The following is an 18293-nucleotide window of genomic DNA, read 5'->3' as shown; positions in this document are numbered from 1 at the left end:
GAGGTCACCCCAGCACTGAGAAGAACAGGAACCGAACTGAGGCCGGGGAGGTACGTCCAACCCAAAAAGACGAGCACCACAGCTAGTGCCAAGTGCCCTCTTGTAGCTGGATGCTCCCAAGCAGTGGCGGGCAAGGTTCGGCCGGCGAGACTTGGCAGGTGGTCACCCAGCAGACACGACATGTCAGCACACGCTCCGCCGTGCAACCGCGCCATGCACCACGCACAAGATAAGCCTGTATTTAAGTGCAGATTAATTTTTATAATACAGATTAATTCAGACTGAACAGTAAATTTTACATACTTTTTTTTTACCTCTTACAAGGAACCCAGGTAGCAACCATGCAATCTGTATTGCCACTGCAATACAACAAATAGGTACATCATTTTACTCATCACCTGTATCCCACACGTGAAGAGAGAAAGCTCTGAGAGGGCAACATGTCTTGGCTAATGATGCTGGCATAGACACGAACACACGGTTATAGCCCCACACAGCACTCACACTGCACCACACCACACGCAGGGGCAAGAGAGTCAAGAACCACTCCACTGCCCGCTCTAAAAGTCAATGTAAGTTTATCCTTGAGAATTCTGGCTAGAGAGTATCACAATTCAATAGCCATACGTTATACACAATTAATAACAAAAAATACCTTATCTATAGACTGATTACATTTGTAATTATATCGAAAGTTGTAATTTTGCAATCTAGTAAATGCCTTAGTTAATAACTTAGTAAATAGTAATAACATACATCTGTTATATTTTTTTTTGTTTATTATTTTGTGTTGTGTGTACTAAATAATGTTAGTGGTATTATTGTATTTGTAGTAGTTGTTTTTATTGTACGTGTTGCCTTCGTGTGTTGGTACCGGCTATGGTGATGGCGGGGGGAGGGGGTGGGAGTCCACATGTTGCGCTGATAACCTTGTGTTTTGTCTTGTCCAAGTCTAACGACTGTTGGTGGGCAGGTCACAATTTTAAATAAATAAAAAAATACATAAAATAAAATAAATAAATCAATTATCTTAAAACCATATTAACCATTTTTTCACACCTTATGGCTGGAATTTCGCAATTGGTTAAGTTGTAATTGGTAGTTTTCATATGTTTATTATTGGTAGACAAAATATTTTACTATGCTTAATAATTTAATTCAGAGATATGAATATTAATAAAAATATAATTACAATTTTTATTTAGTACGGGTTGATTTTAGCAAAATATAAAAATTGTGGTTAGTAGTTGTATTATTATTATCCAATATCACTAAATATGCTTTATTAATTTTAGAGATATAAGTATTAATCTTAAAAACATACTTACTTCTTTTTTAGACCTTAAGGGTTAATTTTTGCATAATGTAAAAATTGTGGTTGGCAGTTTTCGTGTGTTTAGTACTGGTAAGTACCAATTTCATTTATTACATCTAATTAAATTCAGAAATGAAATTAATAATCTTTAAAATATACTTACCTCTTTTTCATGCCTTAGGGGTTGAATTTCGAAAATTCAAATATTGAGTGTGGTAGTTATTGTATAGTCATTATTGGTACCCAAAATAATTCATTAACTTAAATCAAATTCGGAGACATAATTATTAATTTTTAAAACATACTTACCCCTTTTTCACCCCTTAGGGGTTGAATTTGCAAAATATAAAAATTGTGGATGGGAGTTCTGAAATGGTCTTTATTGGTCCCAAAATTATTCATTAATCCTAATTAAATTCGGGGATATAATTATTAACTTTTAAAACATACTTACCACTTTTTCACCCCTTAGGGATTGAAATTTGCAAAATATAAATTTGTGGTGGGTCGTTTTCGAATGTTTATTATCGGTAACCACTATCTTTTCTTAAGCTTGATTAGTTTCACAGATATAATTATTTATCATAAAACCATATTTACACCTTTTTCACTCCCTTAGGGGTGAAATTCTGTATTTAGACATAGCCTAGTTTCTAAGTTAGCCAAAGATCTTAACATTAAAAAAACTTCATCAAAATCTGTCTAGTAGTTTTCGATTGATGCTCGAACAAGCAAACAGACAAAAATTTTAAAAACTATATTTTTGAGTTCTCAATAATGTAAATAGCCATTTGCAATAGTATTTTTTTCATCATTTCATCCAATGTACAGACATTTTGCCTTGAATAGTTTTATTATTAGTATAGATATTGCTACAGTTGTAAATCATTCTTCTCATCTGTTTTTTGGTGATGATTTAAAAATTTACAGAATAATTACCTCAATTATGATTGTTTGTTACTTCAATCTGATATTAATGAAATTGGAACTAATGTAGTTCTAGTCTTGTTGCTCTTTATGTTCACCAGGATATTTCATCATATTAGATTAGATAACAATCTTTTCATTACAGATTGTTGTGGTATCACAATTGATTCAAAGCTTATACTTCCACATCACATTAATCACTTGATTTCTTTCTCACATAGAATCCTAGCCTTAAACAAATTAATTACTTATCATGCATCAGACACCGATTCTACTCTTTGCCTTAGTTAGATCAAAATTAGTACATGGCTTAGTTATCAGGAACAACTTAAATAAATCATAAAGCGATAAAATTGAAAACACAAAATAAATTCTTGAAAATGATTTATACCACAATTTAATAGTCGTCCATAATATATTCTGTGTTACGTTCATAATACAAATGACATCATCTATGGATAAACTCTAATTTTAACTATCTTGATAAATATCTACATTTCTTTGATAATCCAACTAGTAGTACTAAAAAATTGTGTTCTATTTTTACTAATCAAACAAGAAAAATTACATACAGACACACACAGATATATATGTTCATGTTTACTTATGTATTGTTACGAACGCGAGAGACCAGGCGCCCGGCACGGCTACTGACACTGACGTTACGTGCCGTACATTGACGCGCGCCTGGCCGGATTACAAGGGTCGTCGCTACCCCTCTCCACGCGCATCGTCCTGCCTCAGGTTTATTAGACGTGTGTGATGTGCTGTTAACACTGTTTGCTTACTGTCATATCTTAATGAATTGAATGAGTTGTTTGATACTTGAAAATATATTGACGTATTCTCTTTGCATCGTGATCACGCCGTTACTTATGAACTGCTATACACGTTTATTTGTCTTTTAAGAAACTGGTAGAGAACGCCCACACCTATCCTTGGTTATTCCACGTATCAAAACTTGGCTGTTTCGAGTGACTGTTTGATCTATTGGGCTGCATTTTGATTCCCCGAGGGGCTTAAAAGCCTTCGAAATAAGCAACCTATTAATACACATTGATTTTGTATATGCAAATCAATATACCTTATTTGTTCTATACTTACAATTAAGACTTATATTTTATTAATTTTATTTATTTAAATTTTGTTCCATGCCCACCAACAATCCGGGGACTTAAGCAGCGGGCACGGCATATACAAAATGAACACAAATACATAATATAACACTAAATAAACATAAACAAAGGACAAGACAAACAGTGCAAGGATAAATATAATATGTAAAGTAATATGTAGTATAAAGTAGTAACATAGTAAGCAGCAAGACATAAAATTTAATAGAATACAATAATGTAAACTTGAAAGTTAAAAAAATACTAAATATAATTATTATGACTATCGAAATTCATAACAAATTTATTATAATTTTAAATAAATCTAAAATAATGTCACTGTTATGTTATTTTTATCGGTACACACAGCTGATAAAAGGAGACTATTGAATTAGGAAACTCTAAGGCCACTATTATCTCAAATAGCTTATGCTATTTTTGTTACTAATTGTAGATGTGTTTAGTTCTTTTCTATCTTTTTTTTTGTGTCTTTTGTTTCTCGTGATGTTTGCAGTGCCTGCCTTCACACAGAGCGTACTTATATGCAGTGCCTGCTTTTTGTCTCTTGTACATATTTTTTGTATATTTTTGTTTGATTGCTTAATTGTTTGTATTTGTTTGATTGTTTATGTGTTGTGGCCACCTGAAAAATTCTTCAACCATAGGTGGGCATGATACAAATTATAAATAAATAAATAAATAAATAAACAAATAAAACCCAATACGTACCTCCATGCTGGTGCAGTTGAACAACGGGTTCTCATCCATGTGATGCAGTAGGCGTCCCGGAGTGCAGATCATAATGTTACACTGATCCATTCGTTTCGTTTCATGCTTCAAATCCTTTCCACCTGCACCACACCAACAGTAGTACCAATGTATAAACATGAACATCGCAATATTTCTATGTTTTTACTTTCTAAATTATTTCAAGATAAATGAATGATAATAAATAAAAGTAGTATATTCTTAAAATTGTTGGATTTTATTTTTTACAAATATTAAAGAAATGTACAAAATCAAATCTTAAATTGGGTCTCCAGATAAAAAGAAACATTAAATTACACAAAGTGCTCAGATTCTAATAGCAGGACCAAAAACATCATGCAATTTTTATACGAGAATTTTTTTTTCTCAAACTTTAGATGCCCTGAAATAACAGTGTGATGATCATGTGATAAAACATGGTACATATTGCAAAAACAGTTGGAGGTAAATGAGTATTTTTCTCTTCGTGACTCGTACCAAACAAGTGTAATGCAGCAGCAGCTTACATGGACGCAAAATTGGACTTGCACAGACTCATTCATAAAATCTTGGTGAAAAAAAAAGTCCTGGTTTCCATACAAAGATATTTATTGAGAGACTCAGAAATATGGGGAATAGCAACCGTTGCCGACTAACTTCAAAGGAAACAAGAAAAACAACAGCAGTGGTGCTAGATTTTCTGTAGAAAATGGTGATTATGGTCTAGGTCAGGGGTCGGCAGATCGCAGCTCGCAAGATACATGTGGCTCTTGGTAATATATTGAGATTCACTTTTGTAAACCTTGTGGTATAAATGTTGTGTTTGACTGGTAGTGGTTTAAATAATCTATATACAATACATGTTAAAATGTAACTTGAGAGTGTTTTCATTGCACGCAAACTTTTCACGTACTCCCCAAGTCAACTAAGGCACTATCTTTAAAAAAAATTAAATGCCTACGGTTATAAAATGTTCCTGTTGATAAAGTTTATGTAGGCTCTGCTGAGTAATTCAACTGGTAATATTGTGTTGCTAACGACTCGCTCTGACTCTGAAGATGTTACGTTTATAGAAAATGTTCCCAACATACCAGCACATTTCAGAGACTAACGTAGCTTTACTGAATCCAAGGCAGAGATAAATTTAACGAAATCTGGATTACACAGAAGTACTAATCAGTTAAATGATTTCAATTTATAATCCTTTTGAATTGTGTTAGATTTTAGAATAATTTAACTTTTCAAGTAGGTACATATTTTGCTGTTATTTTTTCTGTCAAAGGTTTTCTTTTTATAGAGCTATGAATACTTGAGGAATTTAATGGATTAGTATAAAGAAAGAAAAAATACTTTTTTATGTATGTGTTGTTATCATGAAAGTTAAAGGCTAAATTAATGTGTTTTAGGATTTTAATAATGAATAAGTTTGTACTGATAATTTTCTTTAAGTCAGCAAAGTAGTAATATTGAGAAACAAAGTCTAGTTCTTTTAACCATTGCAATTATCTGCCATCAAAAAAAAAACTTTCAAAAACTTAAATGCACTAGTGATATTGACACTAGTGAAATGGCACAAACTCGCCATGCCAACTCATAAAAGGTTTCAAAACAATCTTCATTTCAAACTGCTTCATAACTAATGCTTTTGCTAAGTATAGTGAAATATGCTGTTAGTAACCAAAAACTTTAAACTCTGTTCACTATCTAAAATTTACCAACCCACGAATTCGGCAACACGTTTGTGAACATTAAAAACGGGAATAACACAACCAGATTTGTTGCCTTTCTTTAACCAACACCAGATTTGTTACACAAATTTCCTAACTTTCTAGTTAAAATAGTCAGAGGTCTGCCTAGCTTCAGTGCTAGACTGGAATACTGAGTTGGAACAAACTCACATTCAGCTACTGAAGCACTCGCTGGCCAGCAGATCCTCTCTGCAAGCATGCCACCCCGGGGGGGGGGGTTCTTCTCCGTGAGGTGTTTGGGGACCGTCGGACCCCTGGCTGGTAGCGGCGTGCTGCCGTTCGAACACGGTGTTGTAAGTAATGGCGAACTCATAATTTATTTTTCACCTCGGTACTCTGCTTGAGTAACATAAAGCATGTGGGTGTATTTCAAACCGTGTTAGGATGGCTTAACTTTTTCTTTCCAGGAGTGCAGGCAGTTTGGAATCCAGAAATGTTACATTCCTTTCGTTAATTTAGCCTGACAATGGGACGAGGTGTTTGAAAACATTAATCATTTCATACTGAAAGTTAATTTTCGTACTAAGGATAGGGATAAATTATTGTTTTTTTTATTTCCGAGGAGTATTTGTTTATTTATTGTGCAAAGAGTGGATTGAAATTTTTTTTTTATCAGGGTGTCTACTGAGTTACAAAAATAAAAATTAGTGACTTTTTCATGACAATTTCCACTGAAGTGTGACCACGAAACTTGTCAAAATGGTATAATTTTTAAATGTTATAAAATTAAGTGTAGCCTATACCTTACATCAAAAATAAAATGAAAAATTGAATGTTTACTTTTCTTTATCAAAATATACAGGCCTAAGTGCTGGAAAAAAAGACATAAGTTAAGCCTATAAATGAAGGTTAGTTTGAAACTTAATTGAATAAAATTAATTATATCTGCTTTCCCGCATGCCAAATTTTCGTCGCACTTTAAGCGCTAAAACACGTTAACATTTGTTGGCAAACATTTTCAGCACATGATATCATAGAAAATATTACAATTCCATTCTGTAGCACTTTAACCTCTTCGACAATGATTTCAGTTGGAAAATAAAATAGGGCGGTAATTTAGGGATTTTGTTGTTTTGTAATTTGTAAACATAGTCGTTAACAAAACGAAAACACGAAAATACATCACACATTTTGTGCACAAATTTTGGCTTTCTTTTATCCTAGCCAAACATAAATTTACATTTCGTACACACAAGCAAGCTGTAAACAATAGAACTCAACGCTAATAGTTCGATTATGAACGCTCGCGCTCGCCATTTGGCCAACAACTTATCGATATGGACGCGGGTCGCGCACATTGACGTCTTGACAGCTGCAATCGATTATGTGCGATCGTTGTGCGATCTGTAGAGTAAGAATGAAACTGACTATGCCGTGACCGCCACGGAACGAATACCATCCTTTTTTTAAGCGTGTAAGGTACGAGAATTGAATAAATTACGTTTTCACAGCATTCTATGTGAAAATTATGACGTTGCACGTAGGAGAATAGAAGCTGTAAGCAACATTTTGAACAGGAATTTAAAGTAAACGTCTTATGGCGAAAATGGCGGGACTGGCCTAGTTAAACACGGGAAAATGTATTGTGTGGGAACATCTTAAGCGATGATTTTCCTGAAAATGCAAGCTGCCAAAAGCAAAAAAAATATGGTATGTACAAGATCAGTGCACAATAAATACACATTAGCCTTGTAATTAATTTTTTCGTGACTTTTACCAAAATATACTTAAAAATGGTGACTTTTTCGGGACTTTCGTGGACTTTTATAACATTCGTGACTTTTTCGTGACTTTCGTGACCTAGTAGACACCCTGTTTATTTATCTGTCAGCCATAGTTTACATGAAATGAACCCGAAATGATATGGATTGAATAATAATTTTTTCTTCAGTCAACCCCCCCACACCCCCTGTCCTAAGGAGGTTAGACTAGAGGTGGGTCGAAAATTATCAACCTGATACTTTGGCACTGATATGCGCCTGTATCAGGAAGGGCAAACGAGTACACTTGAAAAGTATCAAGTACTTTAGTATCAGTTCAGAATTCGCCTGGAACAACACCACGGCCAATGTGCGCAGAACCCGATCGCAGATGACGGTCAGTTGGGCGGAGCTTGTGAAAGGGGAGGGAGCAGGAACGACGAATAAGGGATAAAGAAGGGAAATAATGTAGGGGAGGAAGCGCAGGGGAAGGCGTTGAAGGAGAGGCGCAAAGCGAAATTGTTACGAGTCGTTTGGTTACTGTCCCACATCAAAGTACGTTCAGTGCGCAGTGCGTGCACAGTCTCGTTCAATAATAAAACTAATGAAATTTTAATATTAAAAAGTACATTAATACAAGATATAATATTTATATTTGTGCACCTAACAGCTATGAAAATGCAAATAAATTCTCAGTTGACACTAATAACAGATGTAATCAACATATGGACTTTTTTTTCCGAAAACAATTAGTAACTAGTGTTTTCATACATTAAAAGATTACGATTTTATCAAAAATTAAAAATAAAAAAAAACAGATACGTACATTAGTGAGCATACTATATCAATGTTTACGTTTCAAATGTTTCTTCAGATTAGTCGATGATGATTTATAACTCAGTTTTTGTTTACACAAATTACAATTAGCAAACTCATTATTTTCCGTAAAAAAATTCCACACAAATGAAGTATTTTTCCTGCACTTATCCATTCCTTATTACACTATAAAGATACTAACTACAAAGCATGACAGCCCGAAACAATGTACATGTTGGTAATTAATACACGGCCAGGACGAACTGCAGTGAATGTTGAACTGATTGATACTGGCTGTATCAGGCGGGCATGAGAATAACAGAGGTAGAGAATTACCGGGCGTGATGAATAATGTATCAGAAACACCGATACCTTTTTACGCTGGTGATGACGGCACGGAGGATGTGTAACCTGTAACGAGAATGCTGATACCTTGTCGATTCCTGGGACCGCTAATGCTCTGATACAAAACTATCAGATACTTGTAACTAGGTACATTACTGTATCAGTATCAGGTTGGAACAGATACCGAAAATTGCTGTAACAACCCACCTCTAGGTTAGACATCCCTGAACTGGCTCTACTGCTTCCCTACATATATTTTTGATCTTAAGATGTTAGTTTATTATTTTTATTTTGGATGACAATTTGCAAATCTTGACGGAGTCCGAGTGACTGCCGCCACATTCCTTCCTCAAAACTTCACCCTATTCTGGAAACACTAAGCTCACGCACACATAGCTTCTTCTGGCCCTCAGGCGACAGTCCTCATGCGTCGCCCTGACACTTCTAGGTCCGCAGTTTGCTGCGTCACCAGCGAACCCGTAGACACAATACCCAAAAGCCACGACCCCAGACACGTGAAGTACACACCTGGCACAGTGTCAGCTACGCAGCAACCCAGATCCTTCACTACACATGACACTGCTATTTACAAAGTGCTGCATTACAAACAAACTGGGGTGACAGTCAAAACTAAACAGAATTTAGTTAAAAAAAAAAACTACAGCAAATATATTTTTAACATTTTTTAACAAATTAAAAACACAACAGTTAATTTTGAAGAACAATAAAACTTATGGTTTGAAAGTAGCTTGGCTCCTGGGTTGTAGCAGTGTCCTTGACAAATAATTCACCGACGTAACTCAGTAGGTAACTGCTGCCTGATGATGGCGACTGCAATGTTGACCAAGGACACGGCTACATCCCAGAAGCCAAGCTAGTTCAGACCATGGGCGTGAAAGCCTGCGAACATTACTGTATTAAGCATGAAATGTGACCCGGCTACGGACCTATGATGAGGCCAACGGAGAAGTCGTGGTAGGCACCGATCTTCCTCAACATCTCGAAGATCTGGTAGGCCAGTTCCCTGACGGGGGTTATGATGAGTGCTCCGAGACCATCCATGCTCGTCCACTGCCTGCGGTACAAGTGCTCCAGCATCTGCAACATTACCGCCCGTCACAGCATCCGAGACTCTGCACAGAGCTCGGTCAACGTGACTCAGCCGGGTAGCTCACAACTTATACCTTTGAACATCAGTGTGCTGCTTAACTGGCATGATGCTTACAACTGATCATAACAAAGAGAAGTGCATGTAACATCACTGTAACATTTGAATATTTTTTAACACTAAAAATAATGTTTATTCAGTTATACAGTTGATGTTTGAGGTGGAAATGAAATGTATGTGTGTAGCAACGATATACGATACGATAGGCATTCAGACGTCATACAATTCAATTAATTACAGAATGCATAACTAGTTTGTTTTTTTGAATTTACTTAATTCAAGACATTAAAACCAACATCATATGGAATCTACACTCATCAAACTTTACTGCATGTAGCACTGACAGAATTTTGGAATACACAGAATTTTTGTAACTGTCTCCGTGGAGTTATATAAAATTACACTGAAAATCACGAGATAAGAAGACTACAGTGTTGGTATGGACAAAATTTAATTGAAATTTTAATGTTATCAAAATAGGTATTAAAATAATGTTAATAGTTTTCAAGATGTATAGATCTGCAGAACTTACATTGGTATCATATTGGGAAGTTCGGTGCCTACTTTCAAACTGTAAAATAATTCCTACTATGATAACTTCATTTTAATGATAGCTAAATCTTTTCAATTTCTAAATAAATTACAATAAAAAGCAAAACTACAAATTTTCAAGAAAACCACGATGGATGTAAACGTAATAAAAAAAGGATTAAGTAGAATTTTTGAAAAACCCCTGAGTAAAAGGAAGTAACGAAAGATAAAAATAAAAAAACATTTTATAAGGTTTGATTTGTCGTGAAGTCTGTCATATAAACTACTAATTATAACATTTCTTAGTGCTTCCTACCTTTATGTACCTATTTGTTTCTCATAAAGATATATGTATGTATTTGATATTATTGCTGTATACAGCAATAATATCAAATACAGGTACTACACATATTCACCTAACTATTATGTAATGACAAAACCAAGAAAATCAGTCGGTGCTGCCATTCCCTGCCCCGAAATGAACAACATTTTTTGCTGTTTTATGAGGATTTGTGACTAATTGAAACTGCATTGGGTACGTAAAAATAAATGTGGTCTTTAACTGATATAAATTGCTGCATCTCTATGAGACGCATAATTCATAATAGCTTTTCTATACTGCTATATTTTAATTGAAATTGGGAATGTGATACACTACAGAGTGTGCTGGACTATACAATGTGCTGGACTATAGAATGTTCTGGACTATAGAATACCAGATTAAAGACATATCGCTGTACCATTACTTCACTACAGCAACTAAATAGGGAAACATTCTAACGACTCTGCTTTTCTGTAAATAAAATTTCAACTTTTTTTTCAAACACTCAAGATGTTCTTTTTATCCTGAAAACAGTGTTTCCAAATTTCTACTGGTTTCTGAGAAATTACATTTTATAGGTTCCATTAGATAGTCTCTGCAGTGCTTTAGCGTAGCAACTTGATTCTGTGGCCCTCTATATATAGGCACAAGTATACTTTATATTTGGATTTTGTGACGCAATGGAAGGTAAATAAAATTTAAAAACTACATGAGTTCCTACTGTGCATTCAAACCCAAGCATCAATCCTTGACTGGGATTTATTTTTAGCAGTATGGAGGCAAAAAGTGCCAACTTGTTACATATAACAGCACATAACCAGACATAAAAAAGTTAACTGTCATGTGCATCACACTTAATAATTTTTTTTTATGTCAGGTTACGTTCTATTGCATCATCACTACGTACCTTCATAGTGCTAAAAACATCCCTGTCAAGGATTGATGCTTGGATTTGGATGCACAGTAAGAATTAGCATTTTTTTTTTAAATTATTTACTTTCCACTGCCTAAAAATATCCAAATTCAAAATATACACATTCTTATATATGAAGAACCACAGGATTGGTAATGCCGTTTAGGCCTGTTCCACAATGACACGGAAACGGAACAGACGGAAACGGAGACGAAAACGGAGTATTGTTCCGTTCCGTCCGTATTTTTCTCGTTCTACAATACACGGACCCGTAAGAAATCTCGGCCAATAAGAAAGAGCGAGCATGACGTAACTGAAAACTACGAGTATCAAGTGAACTACCTGTTAAATCTAAATGTATGGTAAACTTGGTAATGTAGTAAGTCAATTTGTTATTTAATTTTTTTTTTGTGTTGTGGCAGTGGTAAAGTAGTCCTCCTCCGTCTTGTCATATATAGCAGGTATATCTTTAACCATGAAAATTAAAAGTTCATCAAAATTTGTCATGATGAAACCCACGTGCACAATTCAAATTTCAAAACAAATCTTGTTTTGTTGTTCACACATAAAAAAAAAGTAGTCGAGAAATACGGAAACAAACAAACATTAGTCAAAACTAATATCTTAATTAACATGAACACACAACTGTAGCTTGACAACTGCAGTGAATAAATAATGTGCTCCTATTGGTCTAATGGAGTAATGTAAACGGAAGACTTCAGCGCTGCTGAGCAGGTCCGTTTGCGTGCTATTGTAGAAGCTGTTCCGTGAAATCCGTCTTCGTTTCCGTGTCATTGTGGAACGGGCCTAAAGCACAAAATGGCAGCAGCATCAATGCAAACTTTGTAATGTAACCTATAAATGGTAGTTTCTCAGAAACCAGTATGAATATATAATTGTTTTCTGGGTAAAACTAGGAACGTCTGTAGTAATGAAAAACACAATTCCTTGGAATTTTATTAGTTTATTTACGGAAAAGTCGCGACGTTAAGATTTAATCTTAATAGAATTTTTGTTTGGTTATTAATGTATTCAGTAGCTAAATCATTATTTTGTTTTCAGTTGTACAAAAACACTGAACAAATCTCAGACAAGTCTTTATTATATAAATTATACAGTATACAAAGCACAATATTCAATACATTACCGGTATCAGAAATGCAAGGGTTTTTCCACTGCCTGTCTTTGCGGCCCCTAAAATGTCCCGACCATTCAGCGCAAGCCCAATACTTTCACGTTGAATTTCTGTCGGCGTAAGAAAACCATTTTCATTCAAGCCACGCTGAGTCTCTGGCGAGAGTGGAAAGTCCTTAAACTCCTTCACTTTAGACGAATCAATCTGAAACAGTTTACCTGTAAATATTAGAAAATAGAAATCAATACATGTTTCTAACCTAATACAATTTTGAAACTTACTGCAGCATACAATTCCTGGAGTTTTTTTATGCGTTCATTTTGTTCAACTAAAAACCGATTTGATTTTTTTTTAAACAATTTCACTTTAGTTTTCTTTTTTTTCGGTACAGATTTGCCCTTCGCAAGCACATTTGTCGCACTAGAAGCTGCCATGACTGCTAAAAGTTAATAAACGAGCAGCGTAAATGACAGGTGTACAAATAAAAATTCTCTTCTACAGTAAAAGTAAAGGGATTTTCAGTTTTTCTGTTGCACGTTGGAGAGATATTTTGATGTCTATCTGGATAGTTTGCAGCTGACTGTTGTTTTGGGTCCTCGAAGCCTGTTGTCATTTAAAGAGCAGTGTTGTTAAATGGCATTATTTTTCATTCTTAACTGTATGTCTTATTTGAACCTAACTGTTCAAAATATATATTGACACGGAGTATATAAAGTGAAATATCAACGAAATGTGATTTTTTTTTTTTTACGTTAGTTGAAATACACAATTAATATGAATGTTTGCGTTTACCTGCCATGAAATATTGTTTTAACATATTTGTATATATTTTACAGGGGATATCGATTTGACGCTTAGGTGAAAGTACAATGCAGGAAAAATTTGAAATATGTGTATTTTATGATCAAGTTCGTTTTATTTGTTTATAGACTTTTTTTAAAAAAATGAATAGAAAACAAGTTCCATCCGGTTGCAACATAGCTCGCTTGGTTCAGCAAAGAGAAACAAGGGTGAGTTAATTCTGTTGTGAGGTTAAATCACAGATAATCGTGCACTGCTTTATACATTGTGTTAATATTATTTGCAACTGTCTACAAAATATATTGATTTCATAGACATGTTTGGTTATCTAATGGTGCTCCAAACCTCACCACTCCATCACGATCCCTGTGGTTGAATTAACGTGTGTGCTGTTTGGGAAACAGGGGTTGACAGTTTCTTGGGATAGTAAATACGTGGAGCCGTGGATTATTTGTTGAAATAGAGATGAAATCCTGAAGAGGGTGTTAATGAGTGAATACCTCCCAAAGCCAAGTAATAACTCCTACTGCGGGCATAATCTACCTGGCAGGAAGTAACAGTGAGAGACTTGGTACCTGTACTAAAGGGGATGGTGGGCTAAAGGTAGGTTATAACATAGTAAATGAAATGAATTTAGCTTAAAGTCACATCAACATTGAGGTCATTAGAGAAGATGAAAGATGATAAGATGTTAATACAGAATAAATTTGTGGAAGAAATGGGTTTACCCTGAGAAAATCCACGTATGCCACATTTACACTTGCGAAAAATTCTCATTTAAACTTGCCAGGAATGGAGTGTAGGTTGTCTTGGTGGAATGCAAGTGATTTGACCACTCAACGATTGTTGCGCTTATGGGAAGTAGTCTAGATCCCAATACCATAACAATATTGATGATGTCACCATACACGGTGCACTGGCATCATACCACCCCTACGTTCGTACGGGATAAGCACGGGAATATGGGAGTTTTAGGCAGGGAGCATTCACATGCTTGTTTCGCACTAAATATCTTTCTTTATGAAACAAACTTTCAGGGGTCATATTATATACCTACTATAGCTCTACCTACCTATTCTAGTGTAGAACATGATACCGAAGATGTATTTCCTACGGTATTATATTGTATACCACAATCCCACCTGGTCTCCATAGTCATTCTGTTCTGTAACTGGTATGGTCTGCAGCAGCTCTAGTGGAGTTCCTCGCAGGGCCAAGACGAGTGTCCTAGCCTTTTCTTCCTCGTCTCGGCCATTCACTTCAGCAGCTGCCTCGAACTGTCACCTGTAGACAGCCCACGACGACTGGCCATCAAAGGTGGGTGGCTTGAATTTTGGGTGACCAGTCATGCCTTCCACCTTTACGTCTCCGGAAGAACTGTTCCGTTTCGTAGCAGATGTAGCTTCCTTGAACATCCGACGGCACTCTTCAGTTACCGCTGCGCCTGATTGAGTTGAGCTAGCTGTTGCGCCGTCAGTTCTTCGTGTTCTGCTGGACGTTGCTCCAACTGCACTTTGCCTACCAACTGGATGCTGGTTTGTTCATTTCTTCTTGGTTCTTCATGAGGTCCTCTATATCAATCTTCATAGCATTCTTCATCTCCGCTAGGCAGTTCTTCATTTACTCCTGGCCCCTCTTCTTGCTTAAGCTGGTTGGCAGCCATCTTTCTTGTCCACATACACTACCATTCTATCACTATCACTACTGTCCTACGATCTACAGTGTATTTTGACCTACAAGCTAACCTACTTTTCTACTGATAACTAACACTATCTTTACTACAGCTACACTCAAACTAACCACAGTTGCTAACATTAATTTTAATATCAAAAGTCTAAATTCTAGTTATTTTTTTTATCTCTATTCACTATTCGTAAATTATTTAATTAGGGCTATCCCACTTCTGACACAAAAATGTTACGACCTATTTGGGGAGAACTGGGTTCATAAGGGATAGCCCAATTAAGTTTTATTACAGTTTTATAATTTACTAATATTTACATTAATAAATAATTGTACTTAAAAATGACTGATCTCAAATCACAGACACTTAAAAATGTTTATTCGCAAGTCACACAATGTCAGTCAAGTTTCACAGTTCGCACTCCTCACTGGAGTTAGGCTCAACAGTGGTTCTCCCCTTACCTCGCGCCTGTCCACACACACACAGTCTCGCGCCACTCAGTCGCACTCTCACAGTCCCGTCGATCCGCATTGCGCCACTCTGGGCTGTTGGGAGGGGGGGGGGGTTCTCACCCACTTCCCCGATGTTGCACTTCCCTTCGCTTGCGAACTCTCGGAACTCCGGAACTATCGAGGGGGACTCGCTCGGAACTCCCATGGAGGCCGGCGTCTCTGCTTAAGTACTAGTGGGTCGTCTTTCCAGAACCAACGAGAGGGACTGTGTTGAGTCGCATCTTCCCGTGCCTACCAGACGCCCAAACAGTCATTCACGCCACTCGCGCGGCGGCCCGCGCAATTCCCAGGCCGCTGAAGGTGATGATAGCCCGATGTGGGACGATGCTTGGGGGAGGGGGTAGCGAGGACCCTTGTAATCCGGCCAGGCACACGTGGCATGCCTTACGTCAGTGGACGGCACGTGGCCGCCAGCCAGCTCCGAACCTGGTGTCTGCGCTCGTAACACTATGTTCACTTTATGAAGATACTTATTACTCACTCCTCATACCACAGCCTCTACCATCACTGCAAAACTCACACAATTGTTTGTATTTATTTTCACTGTGGCCACTATTACATACCTACTATTTTTTTCCCTCATTCCTCCAGTTAAGTTTGTTATCATTTGCTAACTTCCATGACATCATAAATTTCCCCTTCTTTCTTTCCACCTAATAGAATTCACCTGCAATGCTTGGTATCATGTAGTGAACTTGACCCCACATAATGTTATCTAGTAGAGTTGTGCAAAAAGTCTTAATGTGACAATAGCTCCAAGATCATTTTGATCATTGAACCACTTTTGTATTACGACTTGTCCAGTATCTTTGTGAAAACTTGGATGCACATTAAAGATGTAATGTATGCAATAAAATGCAATAAAATAAACTAATCTTGTAAAGTGAGTGATTCTTGGGGTTGGATTGAACCAATTATCCTTATCCTTAATTACTACTTGAGAATCATGCCACTTATTTTTGTAAAAAAAAAAAAGTCTTTTTCCTAGGTCAGTCTCTTTTTATCCTTTTTTTATTTTTAAATTAGTTATAACAGGTGTACTTTGCTTGTCTCTTTAAATATCCTGGCAGCCCAAGTGGGTTGTTTTCGTCCAGTTAGCCTCTAGTCCACCTGAGATGCAGAAGACCCAGGCCTACTTGAGTTCAGCTTACAGACATGCAGCGTTATTTAGTACGTGGCTAGGCTCAAGTTAGTCGCACACTTCTGTCTTCCGCGTGTGTTACTGCGTCTATCCTGCCATTTAATACACCCCAAATTATCACTATGAAAACATACATTTTTATGGCACAGTTATCTTACGAAGCACTACGTTATAAATTTTACATTATTTCCAGTTAAACATACTGAAGCCTATAAGAGACTTTACCTAACGGGCTCTGAACGCTGTTTATTGCTACTTGTTTTTATGCTCCACAGTTCCATGTGTTAATTAAAAGAACAGTTTAAAACTTCAGTTTGCATTGATTTAAGTTAAAGTTAGTTAATTAGTTAGTTATCCAACTTCCTGCTACATGATGTCAGGGTCGCAACTAGAGTCTCTGGCAACCGGGGCATGAATGGATTCTTTTTTTGTACATACCACACCAATAAAGCGGATGTCCGGGGGCCCTCCCACGGAAAAATGGTGCTATTTAAGCATTTTCCATAATTACATGTAACAGTTTCTATGCTACTGTAACTTCCAGTTACCAGTTGTAGCAGGAATTACAATGCAACCTGGTGATTTTGGCGCCCCCACAGCTCTTTGCGCCCGGGGCGTATGCCAAGCTTGCTTCTCCCTAGTTGCGGCCCTGCATGATGTGCTTCTGCCGAGGACGTGTGTCGGGATCGCCTCGCCCGGGGAGACTAGCTTGTCACAGCAGTAGTTTTACTGCAGTGTGGGGGGCTGCCCCATGTCGTCAGGCTCCTGGTCGCCTCTGTTACCCTCCACGTTTAGTCCAGTGGTAGCGACAACCATCACTGCACACTTCAGCTGCAAGTCACTACCAAACATCATATTTGGTGTTACACACATCATGAATGCACTCCACTCACTGTTGTCTCTACATCATCAGCTTTCAGCAGTATATGCCTAAGTATTTTGACGTGACAACGTCTAATAAATCGATGAACGCCGGCTGCACGCACGAAAAAGTGTCCCACTACGGATGTCCCACTACGGATGTGTGCTGTTTGCTCATTGTACGCATGCGTGGCATCTCTTCATGCTCATTGTACGCATGCGTGGCATCTCTCTCCAACTTGATTGGAACAACCATCGATTTGACTTTTCAATCATATTTTCGTCGTTTGAATTATTAATATTATGTAATTTAACGATCGTCCACCATTTTTCAGCACAATCGGTACGGTTATTTAAAAGTAATGTTGAATATTCAAATACGTTTTGAACCAACAATGGTGTTTTACAGTTACACATAAAAATTCAAATTACACCCGGGATCTTTTGCACAAAGTTTTAAAAACTATTGTAACACATTATAAATAAGTTTGGTGTATTTGGGATGCGTATTTGTT

General features: G+C 36.7%; 2 protein-coding genes across 4 annotated transcripts in view; one reads left to right on the top strand and one right to left on the bottom strand.

The window, feature by feature from the left end:
- Positions 1 to 13390, bottom strand: part of LOC134541502 (probable ATP-dependent RNA helicase DDX10) — a 35528-nt gene extending 22138 nt beyond the window's left edge. Inside the window, exons 1-4 of the mRNA XM_063384996.1 lie at positions 13061 to 13390; positions 12792 to 12983; positions 9658 to 9808; positions 4084 to 4205 (exon numbers count right to left, since the gene is read on the bottom strand). Of these exons, the coding sequence (XP_063241066.1) occupies positions 4084 to 4205; positions 9658 to 9808; positions 12792 to 12983; positions 13061 to 13213 (618 nt within the window). The 5' untranslated portion in view covers positions 13214 to 13390. The remainder of the gene's footprint in view (positions 1 to 4083; positions 4206 to 9657; positions 9809 to 12791; positions 12984 to 13060) is intronic.
- The window catches only part of LOC134541503 (WD and tetratricopeptide repeats protein 1), a 35403-nt gene continuing 30421 nt past the window's right edge, over positions 13312 to 18293 (top strand). The window contains exons 1-2 of one of the 3 annotated variants that reach the window (XM_063385000.1): positions 13312 to 13437; positions 13616 to 13789. In XM_063385000.1, the coding sequence (XP_063241070.1) occupies positions 13724 to 13789 (66 nt within the window). In that variant the 5' untranslated portion in view covers positions 13312 to 13437; positions 13616 to 13723. Of the gene's footprint in view, positions 13531 to 13615; positions 13790 to 18293 lie in introns of all 3 variants that reach the window. The other 2 variants (XM_063384997.1, XM_063384999.1) reach the window with 2 other exon arrangements.

Source organism: Bacillus rossius (assembly GCF_032445375.1).
Source record: "Bacillus rossius redtenbacheri isolate Brsri chromosome 4 unlocalized genomic scaffold, Brsri_v3 Brsri_v3_scf4_1, whole genome shotgun sequence".
NCBI lineage: Eukaryota > Metazoa > Arthropoda > Insecta > Phasmatodea > Bacillidae > Bacillus > Bacillus rossius.
This window is presented reverse-complemented; position numbering and strand designations above follow the sequence as displayed.